We start from the raw sequence: 24,207 nt of genomic DNA, 5'->3' as shown, positions 1-24,207 counted from the left end.
ACTGTGGTGTGGCTTCTGTTAGTCCTCTGACCTCTTCTCTCCCTACTATTCTCTTCGGTCACACTGGGATCCTTGTTGTTTCTTGAATGCATCAGGCTGCTGCCTGTCTTGGAGCCTTTGCACTCATTCTTCCCTCTGTGTGCAACGGTCATCTCACAGATGTTTGCATGGCTAACTCCCTCACTTCCTGCAAGACTTACTCATGTTATTACACAGGGTTTCCCTGATTATCTTATTTGTAGTTATATCCATTCACCTCCTCACTGGAACTCTCCACCCCCCCCCTTTTTTTTTGGCCTAGAAAATAGCACCTTTGATCATAAATTTACTTATTTCATTTACTCCCCAAAGAACACAAGCTTCATGAAAACAGTGGTCTTTGAGTCTTTTATTTTTTAAAAATGTTTATTTATTTTGAGAGGGGGGAGGGAGGGGCAGAGAGAGAGGGAGAGAGAGAATCCCAAGCAGGCTCAGAGCCTGATGTGGGAGCCAAAATCAAGAGTTGGACACTTAAGCCACTGAGCCACCTAGGGGCCCCTTGAGTCTTTTAAAATCAATTCTGTCTGGGGCACCTGGGTGACTCAGTCGGTTGAGCGTCCAACTTCGGCTCAGGTCAAGATCTCGTGGTTTGTGAGTTCAAGCCCCGCTTCGGGCTCTGTGCTGACAGCTCAGAGCCTGGAGCCTGCTTCAGATTCTGTGTCTCCTCCTCTCTCTGCCCCTCCCCTGCTCATGCTCTGTCTCTCTCTGTGTTTCAATAATAAATAAACATTAAAAAAAATTTTTTTTAAATCAATTCTGCCTTCACTACCCTCATGAGTGCTGGTAGTGAAGACACAATTGATTTTAAGTGAAAAGTCTTAATAAATAAATATGGGTTAAATGAATAAATGGAAGGCTGGAAAACAGGAAATATAAAAGCAAGTCTGGAAGAAATTGTAAGAAAAGGCCAAAACTCTAATTTGGCCTGATTCATTTGGAGACCCCTGAGTGAATTGCTAGAGTCAAGGATTCAGTAGTGTGGTATCTCCCTCCTTAGACTCTTGAGGAGCACTGATTTTGCCAAAGGGAAAGGAACATTTCATTTTGGTTGGTGGTAATGACTAAATTTCCCCCTCTCTCTTAGATAATATTGTTTTAAGCTTTCATCCCCACCCAGAGTCACTTATCTTTGACCAAATACTTGGGATTCTTCCATAGAGCTACAGATTTCCTGGTTACTGTTTATTGCCCTAGTATAGACATTAGGAGGTGGACATTAGGAATGTTGGAGTTTTTGACTAATGGCCTCTGTTTCCTTGGTGTGTAGGAGGCTAGACCATCTGGTGAGAGAAGGTGGAGACAGAGTGGAGATAACATTTGGAACTGCCACCCATTGGATTGGGAAATGTAGCTGATGACAGAAAAGAGAGATCTTGAGCAGAATGAAGTGTTGGGAAATATCTTTGATGTGTATTTTTTTGCATCATTAGTGCTGTGGTTTCCTTAAGAAGAAAGAAGGAACACAAATTCTCATTGTTAGGAAACTAACAAGCGAGAAGTAATAATGTGTTGTTATTTGCCTGTGGGGATCTTGTTGTCCTCAAATGATAGGAACCACTGCAGGAAGTAAAGCCCCACAAGGCAGGCTAATCATTGTATCAAAGGATCAGATGTCCAGCAGATATATAAGGGAGAGGATAAGAACCCCGGGCCTTCTGGAAGGCAGGCCATTTCCTAATCCTGGTGAGATTAACACTGAGGTTCAGATTTTTTTTTAAGTTTATTTATTTTGAGAGAGAGAGAGAGAAAGAGAGAGAGAGCATGAGCAGGGGAGGGGCAGAGAGAGAGGGAGAGAGAGAGAATCCCAAGCAGGATCTGCGCTGTCAGTGCAGAACCCAATGTGGAGCTTGAACTAACTGTGAGATCATGACCTGAGCCGAAATCAAGATTCAGATGCCTAACAGACTGAGCCACGCAGGTGCCCCAACATTGAGGTTGAGATTAGCCAAAGATTCCTTGTGGGAGCCCTACCAATGACCAGGCAAGCCCTCCTGAGGGAACATCCATGCTTGTAGATCCCTTCCCTCTGGTGGTAGAAGAGGCTGCTGGAGACCAAATGCCCTGGTTCCTGCCTTCATCACACTCCCCTAAACTTCAACAGTGAGATTTTTTTTCAGACCACAAACTTGAATTTAGCAGAATGTCCACTAGTGTGCTATAATCAGACTTTAGATAAGCAGAATAGGAGTATAAGAAATCAGGTCAGGGGAGGAGCAGGAATTTTAGGGGTAATCCTAGAGCTACGGAGACTTCCAGGAGGGGTGAGAGAACATCGATAAGATCCAGGACCTAAGGAATTTGGGGGCAGGGAATTGTGAGGGCACTTCTACGATGGAATATGGAGAAATTTTATGTCATAGGGACAAATTGGAGCCCACATCAACAGAGAAGGAAGGAAAATAACATTAATGGGGCACTTACTATGTACCTGGGGTTTGTCTAACGCTTATGACATACCACTAATGCATATCATTTATATCTCATGACAGTTCTGTGAGAGTATTGTAATCTCAGTATTGTAATCTGTCAGCACAGAGCCCAATGCGGGGCTCGAACTCACCACAAGATCATGACCTGAGCCAAAATCAGGCGCTTCACTGACTGTGAATCAGGCGCACCCCTGTCACATGTAATTTTAAAGGAGCAAAAGTGTCTGGGATTCTTCACTTGTTATTTGTGTCCTTTCATCTACTAGATTCTAAACTTCTACATGATGATGGCAAGGATTTATTTATTAAACAGGATTATATCTTCTGTATCTTTCTTAACAGCATGCAGGTGGGCACTCAGTAAATACTGTTTAGTGCTCCACATTAATCCAGTTGGAGAACATGTTTCAGACCACTTGGATCCTAGGAGAGCAGCTGGGGAAGGTGACTGTTGGTAAGCTTGAGACTGACAAGGGGATCTCAGCCCTTCCCTCAGCCTTGTGCAGGTCCTCACCCTGGGGCTCTGGGCTAGGGAAGACTCTGGCTTTGCTTCTTCACTCTTGCTGGGTGAGAAGAGCTGGATGTGAGAGGCTCCCTTGCAGGTCACAGTCATTCTGGCACATCTAGGAGATTTGCCTGCATCCAAGGCATTGGTTGGGGAAGCTGAGGGTAGCTTGCATTTGTCTAGAGCAGGGTTTCTCAACCTCAGCACTATTGGCTTTTGGGCCAGATAGATAATTTTCTGGTGTGAGGGGCTGTCCTGTATATTGTAGGATGTTTGGCAGTATCTTTGGCCTTGACCTGCTAGATGCCAGGTAGCATCTGCACCCTTAGTTGTGACAATCAAAAATGTCTCCAGATATTGGCAAATGTACCCTGGGGAGCAAAAGCATTTGAGAACTACTGATCTCGGGCTTTGTTTTTTCACAAAGAAAATTCACCGATGTGATCACATTGTGAATCAGGAAGGAACTTGTTCTTTTATCTAATTTTTTTTTTAATTTTTTTTTAACATTTATTTATTTTTGAGACAGAGAGAGACACAGCATGAACGGGGGAGGGGCAGAGAGAGAGGGAGACACAGAATCGGAAGCAGGCTCCAGGCTCTGAGCCATCAGCCCAGAGCCTGACGCTGGGCTCGAACTCACGGACCGCGAGATAGTGACCTGAGCTGAAGTTGGACGCTCAACCGACTGAGCCACCCAGGCGCCCCTTTTTATCTATTTTTTTAATGTTGTTTTTTAAAGTTTATTTTTGAGAGAGAGAGAGAGAGAGAGCGAGCTGGGGAGGGGCAGAGACACACAGAATCTGAAGCAGGCTTCAGGCTTAGAGCTGTCAGCACAGAGCCTGAGGCGGGGCTCAAATCCATGAATCTCGAGATCATGACCTGGGCTGAAGTTGGACACTCAACCAGCTGAGCCACCCAGCCACCCCTCTTATCTATTTTACACAGTTTGTCTAATGGCAGGAAAAGAAATAGAACTCACATCTTCCGACTTCAAGCTTACAGGTCTTTCTCTTTTATATCTCCAAGGGAGATAAGAAAGACCACTAGGAATGAATGACAAAAGGAGAGAGTAAATTGACCCCACCCTGGCGGAGATGTCATTTTTGAGCTGAAGAATGAAAATCCTTATTAAATTACAAGTTTTGACAAAGGGATACCATTAACCACTTTGCTATTTTCAGAACCCGTTTCTTAATTTTATTTGATGACCTTTCAGTTTGCCCTTTTGAAAGGGAAGACGTTTAGATTTCCTTTCATAAGGAGCTAGTTTTATTTTTGACTGCAGGATTTCCAAAACTTCCAAACCTTTTAAGAGGAGAGGTAAGGTCCTAATAATACTTGTTCACTTCCTCTTGAAGATGCGTCATCGTGATAACATTGTGTGTGCTGCCTTGGCAGTGGTGGTTTCCAGGAAACCCAAAATACAGTACTGCCCTTCAGAACAGAAGTTTGTGCTAATTGTTATTGAGACTAGATTGGAAAACTAGAAGTACTAAAATAAGCATCTGAAAGGCAACCCATTTCTGAGACTCTGTTAATTATTTTGCCTTCTGGGTTTTGAAAAGAGAAAATGTAGTGTGTCTTTTTAAAGTGGGGTGTGAAAGGAAAGAGCCTGAATTTGCTAGGTAGGGGTAAGAGTATATCTAAACTTAAGATTTTAGTTAAATTCTTCGCCTTGGAAATACAATTCAACTATGACTAGGTACCAGACTTTAACTCACCATATTGAAAGCATGTTGTAATCAGTGATCATTATGATTAGTCAGGGTTTACTTTTCACCACCACTGTTCCAGGAGCTCGACTTTCAAAGGGAGGCAGTGTGCTGAGGCACAGAGCATGGCTCGAAGGTCTGTCACAATCTGGCTTTTCTATATGTGTGAAAATGCCTTGGCCTTTTCTAGACGGTTGACCTTATGCAAATTAGGTAGCCTCTTTGAGCCTCAGCTTCCTCATTTGTAAAATGAGGTAATAATATCAACTCTTGTATTTTGATTAATGACATCAGCTTTTGCGAAGACTAAATGAAAAAAATTGTGTAAAAGCTTAGTTCGTGTTCAATTAGTATTTAATGTTGATAGTTTTTAATCACATTTTACAAATTACATAATAATATGTGATTGATATTGTTAATTAATACCACATATTAACATCATGTGATGCAAAATGAAAATCATGTGAAAGAATAATTAACATCAGTATTAATTATTAATTATTATTATAATTGATAATTATTTTTAGGTGTGCTGAATTGGTTTTGAACAGTTATGAATATTCCTGATCAACAAGGTGGGTTGGTGTTTCAGGGTTTCCATAATTTTCTCCAAATTTGGTTTATTTATTTATTTATTTATTTTGTATTTTTATTTTGACAGTTTCATTTTTGAAAGTGCTAGTCTTATTCTTCTATATCCTAAACAAATCCCATGGACGGGGGCAATGTGTAGATATGAAATAAATGTCATTAAAAGATGATGAATAGAATGTGTGCAACACTGGTTACACTTGTTTTGGGAAAGCTATCTGGCTTGCACGTGATGATGGCATTTTTGAGGAAGTGCAGAACTAACTTGTAAGTCTGGGATCCTTCAGCAAAATGCTACTAGCTTGCTTTCTCCTTCCCCCTCCCACACTCCCTCCCTCTCTCTCTTTTCTTTCTTTCTTCCCTTCTTTCCTTCCTTCCTCTTTTCCTCCCTCCTTCTCCCTCTCGCTCCTTCTCTCTCCCTTTCTTTCTTTCTTTCTTTCTTTCTTTCTTTCTTTCTTTCTTTCTGTAAAGACAAATGCCTCATGGTGAAAACACATGTTTTCCTTTTGAAATTTCTTAGTAGTAATACAGAATGCTGCTTTCCAGATAATGGGTCCTAGGGTACTGCTTGGCATTGGTCCCAATACTTGCTTGTTGAACTAAACAAGTTGCTCAAATTACATCAAATTTGCTACAGCTGTGAAATTTGATTTTCCACTTGTTTGAAAGGGGAAAAATCCCCCAAAGTTCTACTTTAAAAGACAATTTTATTTAAGTTTGTTTCATTTTTCTATTGTTTTTGCATTTTATACATTGTTATGATGGTATCAGACTCTATTTTCACTGTGCTTTTTAAAACTGTTATAGCATAAGCATTTTTTGTAGTTTTTTTTAAGCATAGTTTTAGGATGCATAATAGTTCCTTTAGTAAATAGCCTATACTTTATACAACTGTTTACCTGTTATTAGACACTTATGTTGTTTTCCAATATTTTAATTGCTATAAAAATGCACTGGTGAACATCTTTACATCTAAGGCATTTTTCTTTTTGGTATTTCACAGTCTTTCCTCAAAAATAGCTTTCCATACATGTAATTACTAAGTCAAAGGGCACAAGACATATTTAATAAATATTAATATTTAATATTAATATTTAATACTAAGGCACATATATTAATGTTTATTTATTTTTGAGAGAGAGAGAGTGTGAGCTGGGGAGGGGCAGGGAGAAAGGGAGACACAGAATCCTGGAGCGGGCTCCAGGCTCTGAGCTGTCAGCACAGGGCCCAATGTGGGACTCAAACTCATGGACTTCAACTCACGAACTGGGAGTGATCATGACCTGAGCTGAAGTCAGACGCTCAATCACCTGAGCCATGCAGGCACCCCTAAGGCACAAAATATTTTAAGTCTCTTCGTTCATATAGCCAGGTTGGTTTCTGAAAGATTTTTAACAGCTTTGTATACAAATTCTTGTTTCCTTACCCTTGCCAGAATTGGATATTCCCATTAAAGTTTTTTGATATGTCAAAATATATCTCACTATTTAGTATACATATTTTTAGATACTGATGAGGCTGAAATGTGAAAAATATATTTTGTTAGTTATTGAATTTCTCTGTGAATTTTTTTTCTTCATTTTAATTTAATTTATTACTATTATTTTGAGAGAGAGAGAGCAGAGGAGGGGGGCAGAGGGAGAGAGAGAGAGAGACAGAGAGAGAATCTTAAGGAGGCTCCAAGATCAGTGTGGAACCTGATGAGGGGGCTTGATTCCACAACCCTAGGATCATGACCTGAGCTGAAATCAAGAGTCAGATGCTCAACCGACTGAGCCAGGTGCCCCATCTGTGAATTTTCTATTCTCTTCTACTTCTCTGAACTTGAGAATGACTGCTTTGCTCTGCCCTACAGTGACCTAACAGCTTTAGGACTGAATTGTTCAGGGAGGAAACGAAAGGGAGGAGGAAGGGGAATGGCTTTCCATTGTTTTAAAATGAGTAATCAACCTCATATTGATGCTTGTAGTCTTAGTGATTGATACATTTTAGAATGACTCTTTAAACCATTGTAATATGTTTTACATGTCTGATTTGAAAATTGAAATTTATGAAAATCTGTATTTAACAAATAGCCAACCAATTCTCCAACTACCATGTATTGGAGTAATCTTTTTCTTTTCCAGTGATTTGTGATCCTTCATTAAAAAAACTGTGTGTGTTCGGCCCCTGGGTGGCTCAGTCAATTAGGTGTCTGACTCTTGGTTTCAGCTCACGTCATGAGGATCTCACAGTTTGTGAGATTGAGCCCAGCTTTGGGCTCTGTTGCTAACAGTGTGAAGCCTACCCAAGATTCTTTCTCTCTCCCTCTCTCTCTGTCCTTCCTCACTCATTCTCTCTCTCTCTCTCTCTCTCTCTCTCTCTCTCACACACACACACACACACACACACACAAACACTTTAAAAAGAAAATAAAAATCAGTTTTGAAAAAAAGATGTGCTTAGATATTTCTTGTATTTTGTTGCTATTATGGATGGAATACTTTCTTCTATTCTAGTTGCTTACTTTTAAAGATTATATTTTAATTACATATGTAATTATTAACTACATCTCCTAGGAAAAATAAAGTGTTATTCTACATAAGGCTAAAAAGTCCCCATGATCATCTTTGATCCTAGCACCTGCAACAGAGGTACAGAGTTACCAGATGGCCACACAGGTTCAACCTGGATCATATTTCGGTGTGATGCTATCATACAGATACCATCCATGGATTTTCCTATGCATTTACATCATATACATGTCCGTGGGGAACATATATAATATTGTTTTGTGTAAACTTGTGTTTAACAAAATATATTATACTGTATCATCCAGTCACTTACTCTTTTTTCTCCATGATTTCTCTTGGAGACTTTTCTATGCCAATACTTAGAAACTACCTCATTCTTTTAAACTGCTTAGCAGATAGGCTGTGATTTACTTTGTCATTTTCCTGTGTGTGGAGGTTAGTTTGTTTCCAAGTTTTGTTATTTTAAAACACCCCAAGGAGCCTTCAGGTACAGCCCTCTTTTGCACAGGTAGAGTGGTTTCTATAGATACATCCTTTGAAGGAGTCTTAGTGGATCACAGAATGTACATTTAAACACATTCGTAGATGTGCCAAATTATTCTCCAAAGTAGCCAGTAGTGTATATAAGATTACCCATTTCTTCATACCACTGATAACACTTAAGTATATCAAACAAATCAATTGTGGCTAATCTGGTAGGTGACATAGTAATCATATTGTTATTTTAATTAGTCTATTTAAAATTTTTGGCTATCAGTGAAAATTGAACATCTTTACCTGTTTACCGTTTGTATTTCTTCTTCTATGACTTGCCTATTCATATCCTGGACGCGTTTTTCACTTGGTATGTTCATCTTTTCTTTTTTTTTTTTAATTTTTAAAAATGTTTTTATTTTTAAGACAGAGAGAGGCAGAGCATGAGTGGGGATGGGGCAGAGAGAGAGGGAGACACAGAATCCAAAGCAGGCTCCAGGCTCTGAGCTGTCAGCACAGAGCCCGACACAGAGCCCGACGTGGGGCTCGAACTCAGGAACCGTGAGATCATGACCTGAGCCAAAGTCGGACGCTCAACCGACTGAGCCACCTGGGCGCCCCTCACATTTTCTTATTATATTATGGTTCTTATATACTCTGGATCTTTTGTCTGTAAATTTTTTGTTTATGGTAACTTTTACCATACAGGTTTTAATTTGAATTTAGTCAAGTTTATCTACTTTTTGAATTTTGCTTTTTATATCTTTTTAAAAAGGCCCTCATGACTATAAAGTCCTGAAAATATTCTCCTATTTTTTCTTTTAAAATTTTTACTATTTTGACTTTCATGCTCAGTGCAGAGCTCAACTCAGGTTTGAACTCATGGCCATGAGTTCAAGACCGGAGCTGAGATCAAAAGTCAGGCACTTAACTGACTGAGCCACCCAGGTGCCCCTCATGACAACTTGTATGAGGGAGGCATCAATGTCATTTTTTAAAATGTTTGTTTGTTTATTTATTTAAAGAGCAAGAGAGCAAGGGCGAGGCAGAGAGAGAGGAGAGAGAATCCCAAGCAGAAGACATGAATAGATACTTTTCCAAAGACATCCAGATGGCCAACAGATACATGAAAAGATGCTCAACATCACTCATCGTCAGGGAAATACAAATCAAAACTACACTGAGATACCACCTCACACCAGTAAGAATGGCTAAAATGAAAAACTCAGGAAACAACAGATGCTGGCAAGGATGTGGAGAAATGGAAGCCCTCTTGCACTGTTGGTGGGAATGCAAACTGGTGCAGCCACTCTGGAAAACAGTGTGGAGGTTCCTCAAAAAATAAAGAATAGAACTATCCTATGACCCAGCAATTGCACTACTGGGAATTTATCCAAAGGATTCAGGAGTGCTGATTCATAGGGGCACATTTATCCCAATGTTTATAGCAGCACTTTCAACAATAGCCAAATTATGGAAAGAGCCTAAATGTCCATCAACTGATGAATGGATAGAGAAGATGTGGTTTATATATACAATGGAATACTACTTGACAATGAGAAAGAATGAAATCCTTCCATTTGTAGCAATGTGGATGGAACTGGAGGGTATTATGCTAAGTGAAATAAGTTAGTCAGACAAAGAGAGATATCATATGTTTTCACTTGTATGTGTAACTTGAGAAACTTAACAGAAGACCATGGGGGAAGGGAAGGGGAAAAAATAGTTTCAAACAGAGAGGGAGGCAAACCATAGAGACTCTTAAATACAGAGACCAAACTGAGGGTTAATGGGGGGGGGTGGGGAGAGGAGAAAATGGGTGATGGGCATTGAGGAGGGCACTTGTTGAGATGAGCACTGGGTGTTTTATGTAAGTGATGAATCATGGGAATCTACTCCCAAAACCAAAAGCACACTGTATACACTGTATGTTAGCCAACTTGACAATAAATTATACTAAAAATTTTTTTAAAGTATTCATGTGTAGGATTGGGGCACCTAGGTGGCTCAGTTGGTTAAGTATCTGACTCCTGGTTTCAGCTCAGGTCATGATCTCAGTTCATGAGTTCAAGCCCTGTGTTGGGCTCCATGTTGCCAGTGTGGAGCCTGCTTGGGATTCTCTCTCTCCCTCTCTCTCTCTGCCCCTCCCCTGCTCATGCTCTCTCTCTCTCTCTCTCTCTCTGTCAAAATAAATAAATTTTAAAAAAAAAACTTTAAAAAGGTATTCATGTGTAGGATTTAAAGCAATGAAAATAGCTAATGTGTGTTTAATATGAGGCAGATATTGTTCCCTGTGTTTTATGTGTACTCATTTAAGTTTCAGGACTTTTTTTTTCTCTCTTTAAAAAAAAGTTTTTTTAAATGTTTATTTTTGAAGGAGAGGGAGAGAGACAGAGCATGAGCTGGGGTGGGGCAGAGAGAGAGGGAGACACAGAATCTGAAGTAGGCTCCAGGCTCTGAGATGTCAGCAGAGAGCCCAATGCGGGGCTTAGACTCACTGAGATCATGACCTGAGCCGAATTTGGATGCTTAACCAACCTAGCCACCCAGACACCCCCTTTTTTTTTTTCCTTTTTTAAAGTAGGCTTCATGCTTGGTGCATGAAATCATGACTCCAGGCTTGAACTCACGACTGTGAGATCAAGACCTGAGCTGAGATCAAGAGTCAGGCACTTGACTGAGCCACCCAGGTGCCCTTCATGACAACTTTTATGAAGTAGGCATCACTGTATGTTTTTAAATGTTTGTTTGTTTGTTTGTTTGTTTAGAGAGCAAGAGAGCAGGGGAGAGGCAGAGAGAGAGGAGAGAGAATTTCAAGCAGGATTCACACTTAGTGCAGAGCCTGATGTGGGGCTCTATCTCTCCCATCACGACTGTGAGACCATGACCTGAGCTGAAATTGAGTCAGACACTTAATCACCTGAGCCACCCAGGCACCCCACCATTGTCATTTTTGTTTAAAAACCAAGAAAGCTGAGGAACAGGAAAATTAAGTAAGTTATCCAAATTCACACAGCTAGAATGTGATGGAGGCTGTCTGGGAACTCTCTTCAGTGTGATTTCAGAGGTAATATTAACTATTCCACAGCCTCTCTTTATACTGGGTTCTGCTTGAGCAGCCTTGAGAGGTTGAAGGTCCTAGCAATGCAATAACAAAAGATAAATAAAAGGCATAAGGATTAGAAAGGAAGAAGTGGAACTTTTTCTCAGAAAATATAATTGCCTTGTCTCAAAAGAACCTACAGATAAACTTGCAATTTATATATTTAAAATGTACAAATTTAGCAAACTTTATGGATACAAAAGTAAATTAAAATTGTATATGCTAGTAACAAAAACTTAGAACATAAAACTTTAAAAATACTATTTGTAGTGACATCAAACAACAAAAGTAACAACAATAACAAATGCCTAGAAAAAAACATTCTTGATTGAAATTAAAGAAGGCAATAAATGAAAAAATATACCATGGTCATGAACTAGAGGACTCAATATTGTTAAAATGGCAGTTCTTCCCAGATTGATTTATAGATTCAATGCAATTGAAACAGATTTTTTTAGTTAGATTCCATTTATTTATTTATTTATTTATTTATTTATTTATTTATAAATGTTTACTTATTTTTGAGAGGGAGAGGGATAGAGTGTGAACAGAGGAGGGGCAGAGAGAGAGGGAGACACAGAATCGGAAGCAGGCTCCAGGCTCTGAGCCATCAGCACAGAGCCCGACACAGGGCTCAAACTCACAAACTGCGAGATCATGACCTGAGCTCAAGCCGTATGCTCAACCAACTGAGACACCCAGGTGCCCCTAGTAAGATTTGAAATGAATTTTGATAACTTGATTCTCAAACTCATATGGAAATGCAAAAATGCTGAGAAGAGCTAAGACAATCTTGACAAAGACCAAATTTGGGGGACTTTAACTGCTAGGCATCAAGACTTATTAATAAAGCTATAGTAACTAAAATAATAGACAAATTGATATATAGAATAGAATATAGGATCTAGAAACAGATCCTCATGCAGTCATCTGATTTAGGAAGAGTACTACTACAGTGACATGAAGAAATGATGATCTTTTACTTAAATGGTGCAGTTGAAAAACCTTGACCCTCTACTTCACATCATGTTCTGCTTATCTGTCACTGCATAATAAACACCCCAAACTGTAGTGGCCTAAAACAACAGTTATTTTATCATAATTCAGTTTTGTGTGCCAGGAATTTGGGTAAGGTTTATTTGGGTAATTCTTCTGCTCAATGTGGTGTTAATATCGGTGGTATTCAGCTGGTGGATAGGATGATCTGGAGGGTCCATGGTGACTTTACTCACCTATCTGGCCCCTCAGTGGGTTCGGATGGGTTGGAAATCTAGGCTCAGCTGGGACTATTAATTAAAACATATACTTGTCTTCTCCAGCATGGTGGTCTCAAATAATTGGGCCTATAAGGTGGCAGCCCAAAGCTTCCTGAGTGTTCCAAGAGGCCAAGATTAAAGCTGTAAGGCTTTTTCTAACTAGCCTCAGAAGTCTCAGAATGATATGTATGCCACATTCTATTGGTCATGTAAGTTACTAAGGCTAGCCCAGAATTACAGGGGTGGCATCTAGACTTGGCCTCTCAAAGAGAAGTTCAGCAAAGAATTTGGGCCATCTTTATCATTCTAGGTGGATCATAGACCGAAAGATGAAATATAAAACAAGGCTTTTAGGAGAAAGCATGGGAGAAAAATCTGTATGACCTTAGGAGTAGGGAAAGATTTCTTAACACAGAAAGCATTAGAACTAATCAATAAGACAGATAATTCCATACAATGTTGGTTAAAGGTGACTTAAACAGGATATATAAATGGCCATAAGAATATGAAAATGTGCTCAACATCACTAGTTATTGGGTAAATGCAAATTAAAACCACAAATCCACCCACCAGAATGGCTAATACTAAAAGGATTGACAATTCCAAGTGTTAACAAGGATGTGCGGCAATTAGAATTCTTACACGCTGCTGACAGAATTATAAACTGATACATCCACTTACAAAAAATGAACATATGCATATCTTGTGACCTAGAAAATTCACTCTCAGAGGTATACTCATCAATAATAAATGCATATGCTCACCAAGAAAATGTAACAATGTTCACAGTATATGACCTTTATTAAAAAAATTGGGAAACAACCCAGATGTCCATCGACAGTAGAATTATAAATTAATTGTGGTATATTAATGCAATTTTTGTTATAATACTAATGAAAACAGAACAAATTATAGCTACCATATGACAAGGTAGATGAACATTATAGATCTAATGGTGAGCAAACGAAGCCAAGAACAAAAAAGCACATACTGTAAGATTCCATTATGGGGAGCTCAATAAAGGCAAAATTAATCATGGTGACAAATCAGAATAATGATTCCATCTGGGGTATATTGACTGGGAGGGAACCATCTGAGGTGGTGCAATTATCCTTGGTTATGATCTGTTGGGGAACACTCATACGTTGAGCTCTGCATATAAAGTTTGTGCCCTTTTCTCTACATACATCAATAAAAAAGTTTAAAATTTTCAAGTAAAAGCTTAACTGAAAAAAGGCATGTACTATGCAAATGCTGTAAGACACAAGATGTTTCCAGTTTGTCTACATACCCGTTCATAACTGCTATGGTCTGAATATATGGTCCCTCCAAAACTCATGTTGAAAACCTAATACTCCAGGTAATGGTATTAGGAGACAGGGTCTTTGGGAGGTGATTAGGTGGCAAGGACAGATCTCTCATGAAGGAGATTAGTTCCCTTATAAAAGTGGCCCCAGAAAGCTAGCTTGTCTTTCCACCATGCGAGCTTACTAGAGAATTCTGTGATCCAGAAGAGGACACTCATCTTTGCACCATGATCTTGGACTTTCAGCCTCCAGAACTGTGAGCAATAAATTTCTGTCATTTATAAGGCATCCAGTCTGTGGTATTTTGTTACGCCAGCCTGAATCGACCAAGACAATAATCATACCTGGAGAGGCCCATTAAAAGATTGGATTCACAATATGAAATTTAAGAAATTTTATATGTTTAGAAATACTTTAATGAGTAAATGTAACAACAATAAAGATCATTCACAAGTTTGCTATGAACTCCCAATCTCCCTCTCTGAAAGTCTGAGAGGAACAATCTTCAGTGTGATTAGGGAGAGAGCCTCCAGCCTGGTCTGATCTAGTGTATGGTCCTGTTTTCTTTGCCTGATTTGGATTTGGATTCTGCTCATTCCTTTCTTCCTGTCATGTTTTTAATGTTCCCTACTGTGGATGTTAGGAACATGTGATTCCTTGAATTCTAGACCCATCTCCATTCTCTGTTTAGAAATGTGGCTCCTTCCACCAAGCCCCGCACAATGCACCTGTTTGCATGATATGTCAACCTGGAATTATCTGTGTTCTAGTACTGCTCCCCAAATCTTTCCAAGCTGGGCCCTCTGAATTCACTCCTTCACCTAACAAAGCCAGTGTGTTTATTCACCGTGAGCAGGGCTCTTAAAACAATTTTGGAAGCTCTATGTCATTTCAGATTTATTAAAATGTTTTCATAGCCATATAACTTTTTTTTTGCTACAAATTTTTTTGAAAGGATTTTTTTGCTTTCTAAATAACTTAGCTGCAAGTAAGTTCCTTAAAATACCACAGGGTGTGATTCCTTGCCAATATTGGGAAGTGATAAAATGTAACTTAAAAGTAGATTTCAAATATAATGACTTTTTAAAGTATTTATTTTATTTATTTTATTTATTTTTGAGAGAGAGAGATAATGGGGGAGAAGAGCAGAAGGGGAGAGAGAGAATCTCAAGCAGGCTCCGCGCTCAGTGCAGAGCCTGATATGGGGCTTGATCTCATGACAGTGAGATCATGACCTGAGCTGAAATTAAGAGTTGGACACCCAACCAACTGAGCCACTCAGGTGCCCCTCAAATATAATGATTTTAAAATCAACACTAAATTTGGGGCACCTGGGTGGCTCAATCAGCTGAGTGTCCAACTCTTGATTTGGGCTCAGGGCATGATCCCAGGGTCATGGGATTGAGCCATGTGTCAGGCTATGTGCTGAGCATACAGCCTGTTTAGGATTCTCTTTCTCTGTCCCTATGCCCCTCTCCACCTCTCTCTGTATCTCTAAAAAAATTTTTTTTAATCAACACTAAATTTAATAATTAGTAAAATAATTTAACTTATAATTAATCATTAATTTGATAATCAATGCTTTATATTTTTATTAAAAATTTTTTAGTTGACACACAATGTTACATTAGTTTCAGGTGTACAACATAGTGATTCAACATCTCTATACATTATGCTGTGCTTACTACAAGTATAGCTATCATGTCACCATACAATGCTATTACAATATCATTGACTATATTCCCTATGCTGTATTTTTATTCCTGTGATTTATTCATTCCATAACTGGAAGCCTTTATCTCCCACTCCCCTTCACCCATTTTGCCCATTCCCCAACACCCCCTTCCCTCTGACAACCATCAGTTTGTTCTCTGTATTTTTAGGTCTGATTCTGCATTTTGTTTTTTAGACTCTGCATATGGGGAAAGTCATATGGTATTTGTATTTCTCAATCTGACTTACTTCAATTAGCATTATACCTTCTAGGCCCATTGGTGGTGTCCCGAATGGCAAGATCTCATCCTTTTTCATGGCTGCATGATGTTCCTGTGTGTGTGCATGTGTGTGTGCGTGTGTGTGTGTGTGCATGTGTATCACATATTCTTTACCCATTCATCTATTTTTAATTTTTTTAATGTTTATTTATTTTTGAGAGAGAGAGAGAGAGAGAGAGAGACAGAGTGTGAGTGGAGGAGGGGCAGAGAAAGAGGGAGACACAGAATCCAAAGCAGGCTCCAGGCTCTGAGCTGTCAGCACAGAGCCCGATGTGGGGCTCAAACTCATGAATTGTGAGATCATGACCTGAGCCAAAGTCGTATGCTCAACTGACTGACCTACCCAGGTGCCCCTTTACCCATTCATCTATTGATAGACACTTAGAGTGCTTCCATATCTTGGCTATTGTAAATAATGCTGCTATAAATATAGGGGTGCAAATGTTTTTTCAAATTAGTGTTTTCATTTTCTTTGGGTACATACCCAGTACTGGAATTACTGGATCAAAAGGTATTTCTTTTTTTAATATTTTGAGGAGACTCCATACTGTTTTCCACAGTGGCTGCACCAACAGTTCATGAGGGTTCCCTTTCCCCCACATCCTTGCCAAAACTTATTTCTTATCTTTTTTATTTTAGCCATTCTGACAGTTGTGATATCTCATTGTAGTTTTGATTTGTATTTCCCTGACGATGAATGACATTGAGCATCTTTTCATGTGTCTGTTGAGTATCTGCACATCTTCTTTGGAAAAATGTCTCTTCAGGTCCTCTGCCCATTTTTAAATCAGATTATTTCTTCTTTTTTGTTTTTTTAAAAAATTTTTAATGTTTATTTTTGAGAGAGAGAGAGAGAGAGACAGAGCGCGAGCAGGGGAGGTGCAGAGAGAGAGGGAGACACAGAATCCAAAGCCGGCTCCATGCTCTGAGCTGTCAGCACAGAGCCCGACGCGTGGCTCAAACTCACAGACTGTGAGATCATGACCTGAGCTGAAGTCGGACGCTCAACCGACTGAGCCACCCAGTCACCCCTAGATCAGATTATAAAAGAAGCCTGATTGTGTAGTTTCCATGCAAGTTCTCTTTCTGTGTATCTGTTCTCTTCTGTAATTGGTCTGCTGTTAGTTGTGCCCGTAGGAGGAGGGTTTCGGAATTTGTTTTCACTGAAAGAATCATTTCCTAATTAGAGTCAAAGCAGCAAAGGAAGCCTCCATTGAGTTGAGACACAAACGCCCGTGTTGGTTAAAGCATTAAACATACTCTCTCCTTGTCACTAGCCCTGCATAAGAATCAGGATAGGGATGTCACTGTACAATTTAACCATTTTGTGATGGATATAATGTCATGAATATCAGGTTTTTAAAAATATTTGTATTTATATTTGAGAGAAAGAGACAGCACGAGTGGGGGTGGGGGCAGAGAGAAAGGGAGACACAGAATCCGAAGCAGGCTCCAGGCAGCACAGAGCCCGATGCGGGGCTTGAACTCCTGAACCATGAGATCATGACCTGAGCCGAAGTTGGACGCTTAACCGACTGAGCCACCCAGGTGCCCCATGAGTATCAGTTTTATGGTGAATATCATATCTCAAAAGTGGTCCATGGACTGGGGCTGGGCCACCACTATCAGTAGCCAACAAATAGATAAGAACAGAAAATGAGAGTATTTAGAACATTATAAGGGCAATTTGAGAGAGTAATTTTATTCTGTGGAATGTAATAATAAGAAGTTGGGCTGTGTTTTAAGTTATTTTGTTTAGTAACTTATTTTTATCATATTTTTCAAAGGTATTAGATCATGATGGGCTAGGGAAAAAAAGGTCCTTTGCCATAGATGGTATGAGAAACACTGATGTACACCACACTTAAATATAGTTAAGTTCTTGACACACACTTATTTCAACAAATAAATTAATCATCATGTGGTTTTGGCCATAAACAATAAGTTTCCTTCTAGATATTGAATTTCTCATTTGAAAAAGCTCTCTGTTCTGAAACGTCTCATGTTATGTGTGGTAATGAAGAAATTCCTCTGAGTACAAAGATTTTTAGAGAAAACTGATACAATCTTGATAAGCTATTCAGTGACAAACTATATGTTTAAGTAGAAGTACCTTCTTGCCCTTGCCCTTGAAAATTGCCAAAGAATCAGTGTGAACGCCAAAAGCAGATTCTCTTTCATCATGAGCCTGTACAATGTACAGTACACTTGGGTGATACACACACACACACACACACACACACACATACATATATATATATATATATACACACATTTTTTTGCCTTCACATATGTGAATATGATTTCATGGAGTTTTCCAAATCCTTAGTAATCTTTTCCTAAAGCAATAGACTGTGGTTAAATGCAAATAGGTGAATAACTCTGACATATTTTTTATCTGATATTCTTTTTTTCTTGATGACAAGATTTTTACATTTAAAGTTTACATTTGGGGCGCCTGGGTGGCTCAGTCGGTTAAGCGTCCGACTTCGGCTCAGGTCATGATCTCACGGTCCGTGAGTTCGAGCCCCGCGTCGGGCTCTGTGCTGACAGCTCGGAGCCTGGAGCCTGCTTCGGATTCTGTGCCTCCCTCTCTCTCTGCCCCTCCCACGTTCATACTCTGTCTCTCTCTGTCTCAAAAATAAATAAAAAAAAATAAAGTTTACATTTAAAGGTGATTAGACTTTTATGCTATAAGAAATATGAATGGAACATTTAATTTATTAAAGCAACTTTTATGGGGATTGAGATAGAGAGGGATTGAAATGCCACATTAATTTTTAAAATCTTTTTACCATTTATTTCCATGCATGTGACTACAGTATATTGAATTTTCAAATATGCTAATTGACCCATTTCAGCAAGTACCCAGGCTGGCCAGAGGTTTTGTTTATCTAAATATTCACGGTTTTAAATAACAACTGAAGGGCACAGAGATGACTTAATCATATATAAAAGATGGAAAACAAGATCATCAACCTCTAACGACCTTGTTTTTGTTCTCATCCCTCATCTTTCATGATCTTTCTCCATTGTTAGATACTGTTGACCACTTCTGTCGTCACTGGGTTGATTCAATCTGCTACCTGCTTCTCCTCATCACCACCTGCCCCGCTCCGTTCTCCTGTCACTTAAGTGTGGGCGTAGCTCATGTCTCGTGCTCAGCCTTCTTCTTGATTGTACCTCACGTGGGAGAGTGTGGCTTTGACTATCAGATGAATGGCTCCTAGAAGGGAATGATGTCTTTCAGCTCTCTCTCTTCCATGTTTCTGTCTACAAATTCAGCATTACAGCATGGCACATGGAATACTGAAATGTTCCCAGTGGTCAAATATTAAATAATTCAGCTAATGATTTTCTTCTTTCAATAGTGACAGAGTCTCTATTTTTTGCTTCCCAGACTCTTTGTAGCTAACTTGAAACAAAGCAGAAATGACAGAGGGGAAAAAAAACCACAATTGCTCTTGTTAAAATTAAAATTAAAACTGCCAGTTATTTTAACAGCAAAAGATGGGTTTATTCAGGAATGAAAGAGAATTGCAATCTGGGACAAACAGGCTGTCATAAAACTGTAGGCAAGTCTGGCGGACAAAGGAGAGGTATGCTTTTTTTAAGAAAAAAAGGGGGCGGGGCGCCTGGGTGGCGCAGGCGGTTAAGCATCCGACTTCAGCCAGGTCACGATCTCGAGGTCCGTGGGTTCGAGCCCCACTGTCGGGCTCTGGGCTGATGGCTCAGAGCCTGGAGCCTGTTTCCGATTCTGTGTCTCCCTCTCTCTCTGCCCCTCCCCCGTTCATGCTCTGTCTCTCTCTGTCCCAAAAATAAATAAAACGTTGAAAAAAAAAAAAAAAAAGAAGAAAGGGGGCATGTTGAGAAGGCTGTTATGAACTAAAAAGTCCATTGCTGTAAGCTAAGAGTTTGAAGTGTGGTGGCTTTTCATTGACTGAGCTGTTGTAGGGGTGGGGAGATGGGGGTGGGTGGTGGAGTAGGGAATGAGGAAAGTATCTCTTCTTCTGGCTGGAATAGTAGAGTTGTATCCATGTACAAGGTCAAGTCTGGGCAAGGTCAAATCTGGCTCTTCCTGTTGGGTCTGTAATTGACTTTGATCTTAGTTCATGACAGCTCCCCCTGCTGAAACTTCCTGACTCCATTTTAATGAGGTTTCCTACTACTAATTTTCACTTTCTCAAGGAGCTTAAATTCCAGTAGTGCATGCACAGAATGAAATAAGTTCCATATCAGAAGTATGCACAATGGATGTGCTGTGGGAACACAGAGTAGGAAGTTGGATACAATCAAATGGTGGGCATTAAGGCTGAGGAAAGTGTAGGTGGGGGCAATAGCATATACAGCCTAATGGAGACTTAGCAAGTGTTCTTTTGGTTCAATAGGCTGAGAAATGAATCAAAATTAAGAGCTCAAGAATGGGAAGAAGGATGTAAAGCAAAAATCAGTAAGCAGATAGGCCAGTAAATTTTAGAGTTGTTACTAAGATTATAACACAATGAAAATGTAAACAATATTTCTTAGAAGATAAGATATATAAAGTAAGAAAAAACAGAATAATTGTTTGGATCAGAGAGCTCAGTTAAAACTAGTAAGATAGGGGAGAGGTTGTCGTATTTCACAGGTGGAAATCATGATTGATTTTTATACAGAAATACGGGTTCAGATGTATTTATTATGATAACTGTTATGTAAAGATGACAATAGTATAAATAGGGCATATGACCAGTAAGTTCTAGAAAACAAGAAAAAGCTAATACAAGTCAATGCAGCAAAAGATAGGATTATAAAGAAGGGAAATAGCAAGAAGTATAAAAATAGCATACAAGATGATAGTAGTATACTAAGCATATTGCTTAGAATAATTAATATGAGTGCTCCAAATGTCCCTATTATAAGACTAAGACTCTTAGGCTGGCCTTCAAACGCAAAATCCAAATATTGCTATTTACATACTACAGATACACTTAAACCTGAATGACCATAGTTCAGAATAAGGACATTTAGCTTCCACGCTAAAAAGTGTGTGTAATATGTGAAGAGAAAAGATATGCTTTCTGTGATTAATGAAAATTGACAAGTTTTCAAGAGAACTATTGATAGTCTATAAAAATGTGCTGAATTCTAGGAGAGATTATCTAAAGGGACTATGGTCTTTTAAAAGAAAGAAAAACCCAGAGAAGATCAAAAGTGAGATAATTTCTTGAAAATCAGATCAGTCTTGTACCTTCTTAGAAAACTTAAGATCTATGAGAGAGATGCTAAAATATGCTGTCTCAATGAACGTGTTACTGCTTCAGAGACACGAAATTAGAGGTATTTTTGTATGAGATCTGATGTTCCAAAGTGATTCTGAAGTAAAGTGGGCATGGTACACACATAGTTGAAAACAAAACTCAATTTTCCGATGAATGAGTGAGTTGCTAATAACTAAAAATGTTAAAAGGTTTTATCTTGTGTTCCTAATGAATTCTTTATTGTCTTTGAATTTTCTATTAACATGCTAAGTATTCAAAATATCTGTATTTAGGAAATCACATAAAATTGAAGGCAATGGCTCTCTCCTCTGCCCATCGAAGATGCCAAAAGGAAAGAAGGCTAAGGGGAAGAAGGTGGCCCTGGCCCCTGCTGTTGTGAAGAAGCAGGAGGCCAAGAAGGTGGTCAATCCCCTGTTTGAGAAAAGGCCCAAGAATTTTGGCATTAGACAGGACATCCAGCCCAAAAGGGACCTTACCTGCTCTGTCAAATGGCCCCACTACCTCCGGCTGCAGTGGCAAAGGGCTATTCTCTATCAGTGTCTGCCTCCCAGATTAACCAGTTCACCCAGTTCTTGGACCACCAAACATCTCTCAGCTGCTTAAGCTGGCCCACAGGAAGAGACCAGAGACAAAGGAAGAGAAGAAGCAGAGATCGTTGGCCTGGGCTGAGAAGAAAGCTGCCAGCAAAGGGGATGTCCCCACTAAGAGGCCTCCTGCCCTTCAAGCTGTGGTTAACGCTGTCACCACCTTGATGGAAAACAAGAAGGCTCAGCTGGTGGTGATTGCATATGGTGTGGATCCCATTGAGCTGGCTGTCTTCCTGCTTGCCCTGTGTCGTAATATGGGGGTTCCCTGTGGCATCATACAGGGGAAGACTAGGCTGGGGCATCTGGTTCACTGGAAGACCTGCACCACTGTCACCTTCACACAAATTAACTCAGAAGACAAAGGGGTTCTGGCTAAGCTGGTGGAAGCCAGCAGGGCCAGTGACAATGACAGATATGATGAGATAGCCTGTCACTGGGGAGGCAACATCAGGGTCCAAAGTCAGTGGCTCGCATTGCCAAGTCGGAGAAGGCAAAGGGTAAAGACTGGTCACCAAATTGAGCTAAGTGGACGCTGTTGAGTTTTCTGTACATAAAAGTCATAAAAAGTTCTCTTTCGGCCAATGTCAAAAAAATTGAAGGCAAATGATAAACCAGAAGGAAAAAAAAACCCTGTATAATGGACAGCAAACGGATACCGCTAAAGTATTCAGCTCTGTCATGTAGAGGGATCCACTTTCTCTTCTTCACCGAATCCCTGCACGGGCAATCAAAGTAGAATTTTCAACCATGTGGTAGAAAAGGAAGGGGATTTCCACCCTAAAATCTGTCCTACTCAAAGCTTCAGTGAGATTGAGATTGAGAGAAAGAATTGATCATGAAGGGGTACCACTTACACAGGCTGACTCTCTGTGCTGGTGATTGGGGGCTGAAACTCATGGTTCATAAGTACCAGCCCTGTGTCAGGCTCTGTGCTGACAGCTCAGAGCCTGGAGCCTGCTTTGGATTCTGTGTCTCCTCTCTCTGCCCCTCCCCCACTCACACTCTGTCTATCTCTGTCTCTCAAAAATAAACATTAAAAAAAAAAGGAATTTCTTTCTTTATTATTATTATTTTTTTAATTCCTGAGCTAACTTTCAGGACTTGTGCCTTGGAAGAAAGCTAGGCTTACCTGGAGTATATCTCACCTGGAGGAAAGTGTTAATTCCAGCTAAGATGTTGTTGAGTCTTCAAGCCCTGTGCCTGAGGGTCTAGATCCCCCCCTAGGAAGGGGAACTATCTACAAAGCTCATCTTTGTAATTTTGCTGGGGGCCTTGTGAGGATGTGTATTTCAGCCCTTTCTGGGTTCTTTTCTCTTTTAGATCTGCCTACCCCAGAGCCCCGCATGTATTTTAGGGTCCTTTTCTCCTAGGGGAGACATTGTCCCCTGAATTAAGAGGCCTATGGTTTGTGCACAGAACTGGGCGGGGGGGGGGGGGGACCGGTGTGAAGTCTGATTAATTCAGGAGTGAGGTACTAGCAGGCATTAGCATTTGGCCTCTAAATTCCCCCAATTATCTTTGTCAGTATGGAAGCTGATAATTTGATTTGATTTCTGTATTTGGAGTCTTTATCTGCCATTTCCTCATGATTAGATTTAGGTTATGCAGTCTTAGCAGACATAACCACATTGTTGAGGTTTTGTCCTCAATACCTCAACAGTATATAATTTGACCTAGCATAAAGTAAATAGTTACTATATCTCACCTTACTCATATTTTTTATGACAAAGAATTTCTCAACTTTTTTTTTAAAAAGTAGTCCATGAATTGATTTAATAAACAAAATTGGATTTACTTAGCACTTTATGTGTGAGTGTGTTTGTCTCAAAGTTGATGATGAAATATAAAACAGAAGTCAGGTTGCTCAAGACTGACCATTCCAAGCGGCAAGTAATAAGATGGTGTCCTCAGACCCAGTGAGGATGCTTCATGGAGACCATCTGGAGGGTTTTCATGTGTTCCTTCAAGTGGGAGGGATGCAGGGACTAGCAGCTGACCCACAACCACAGAGTCTAAAGGTGAGCGTCACTGGCCTGAGCTCCACTGACTTGTAGCAGAACAAGGGAAGGTGGCCCCGCGGGAATCCACCACAACTTCTAGCCGCTGGTGTGACAAGGGATGCTTGAACTCCCCATGAACCCGTGAGGCCCCACAGGAGGGAATCCTACTGGGTTGTTCCGAATGGGACTCCACACAAAGGGACTGACCCAACAGAGGGGTGGGCTATAAGAAACCAGTGGCTAAAGAGGAAGTTGTAAGTGGCCAGCTGGAGGAGGCATGGTGTACGTCAAAGGAACCGTAGGCGAGAGATTTCCAGTGATGGAAGTTGTCTCTGAAAAAGCCACAAAACCACTCCAAGAAAGAAAGAATTGACATTTAGAACATCCCTCACAGAGAGGTTATCTCTGCCAGAGTATAACTAGCTGTACTGTG

General features: G+C 40.0%; 1 protein-coding gene across 1 annotated transcript in view; it reads left to right on the top strand.

Moving 5' to 3' along the window:
* The window catches only part of LOC115504921 (60S ribosomal protein L7a-like), a 122,672-nt gene extending 99,911 nt beyond the window's left edge, over positions 1-22,761 (top strand). The window contains 4 exon segments of the mRNA XM_032591684.1: positions 21,460-21,734; positions 21,737-21,772; positions 21,775-22,221; positions 22,224-22,761. Coding sequence (XP_032447575.1) covers positions 21,509-21,734; positions 21,737-21,772; positions 21,775-22,221; positions 22,224-22,294 — 780 coding nt within the window. The 5' untranslated portion in view covers positions 21,460-21,508 and the 3' untranslated portion in view covers positions 22,295-22,761.
* Positions 22,762-24,207: the final 1,446 nt, after the last annotated feature.

The sequence above is a fragment of the Lynx canadensis genome, chromosome F1 (genome assembly GCF_007474595.2).
Source record: "Lynx canadensis isolate LIC74 chromosome F1, mLynCan4.pri.v2, whole genome shotgun sequence".
NCBI classification, from domain to species: domain Eukaryota; kingdom Metazoa; phylum Chordata; class Mammalia; order Carnivora; family Felidae; genus Lynx; species Lynx canadensis.
Note: the sequence above shows the minus strand (reverse complement) of the source record. Positions and strands in the feature narration are given on the sequence as shown.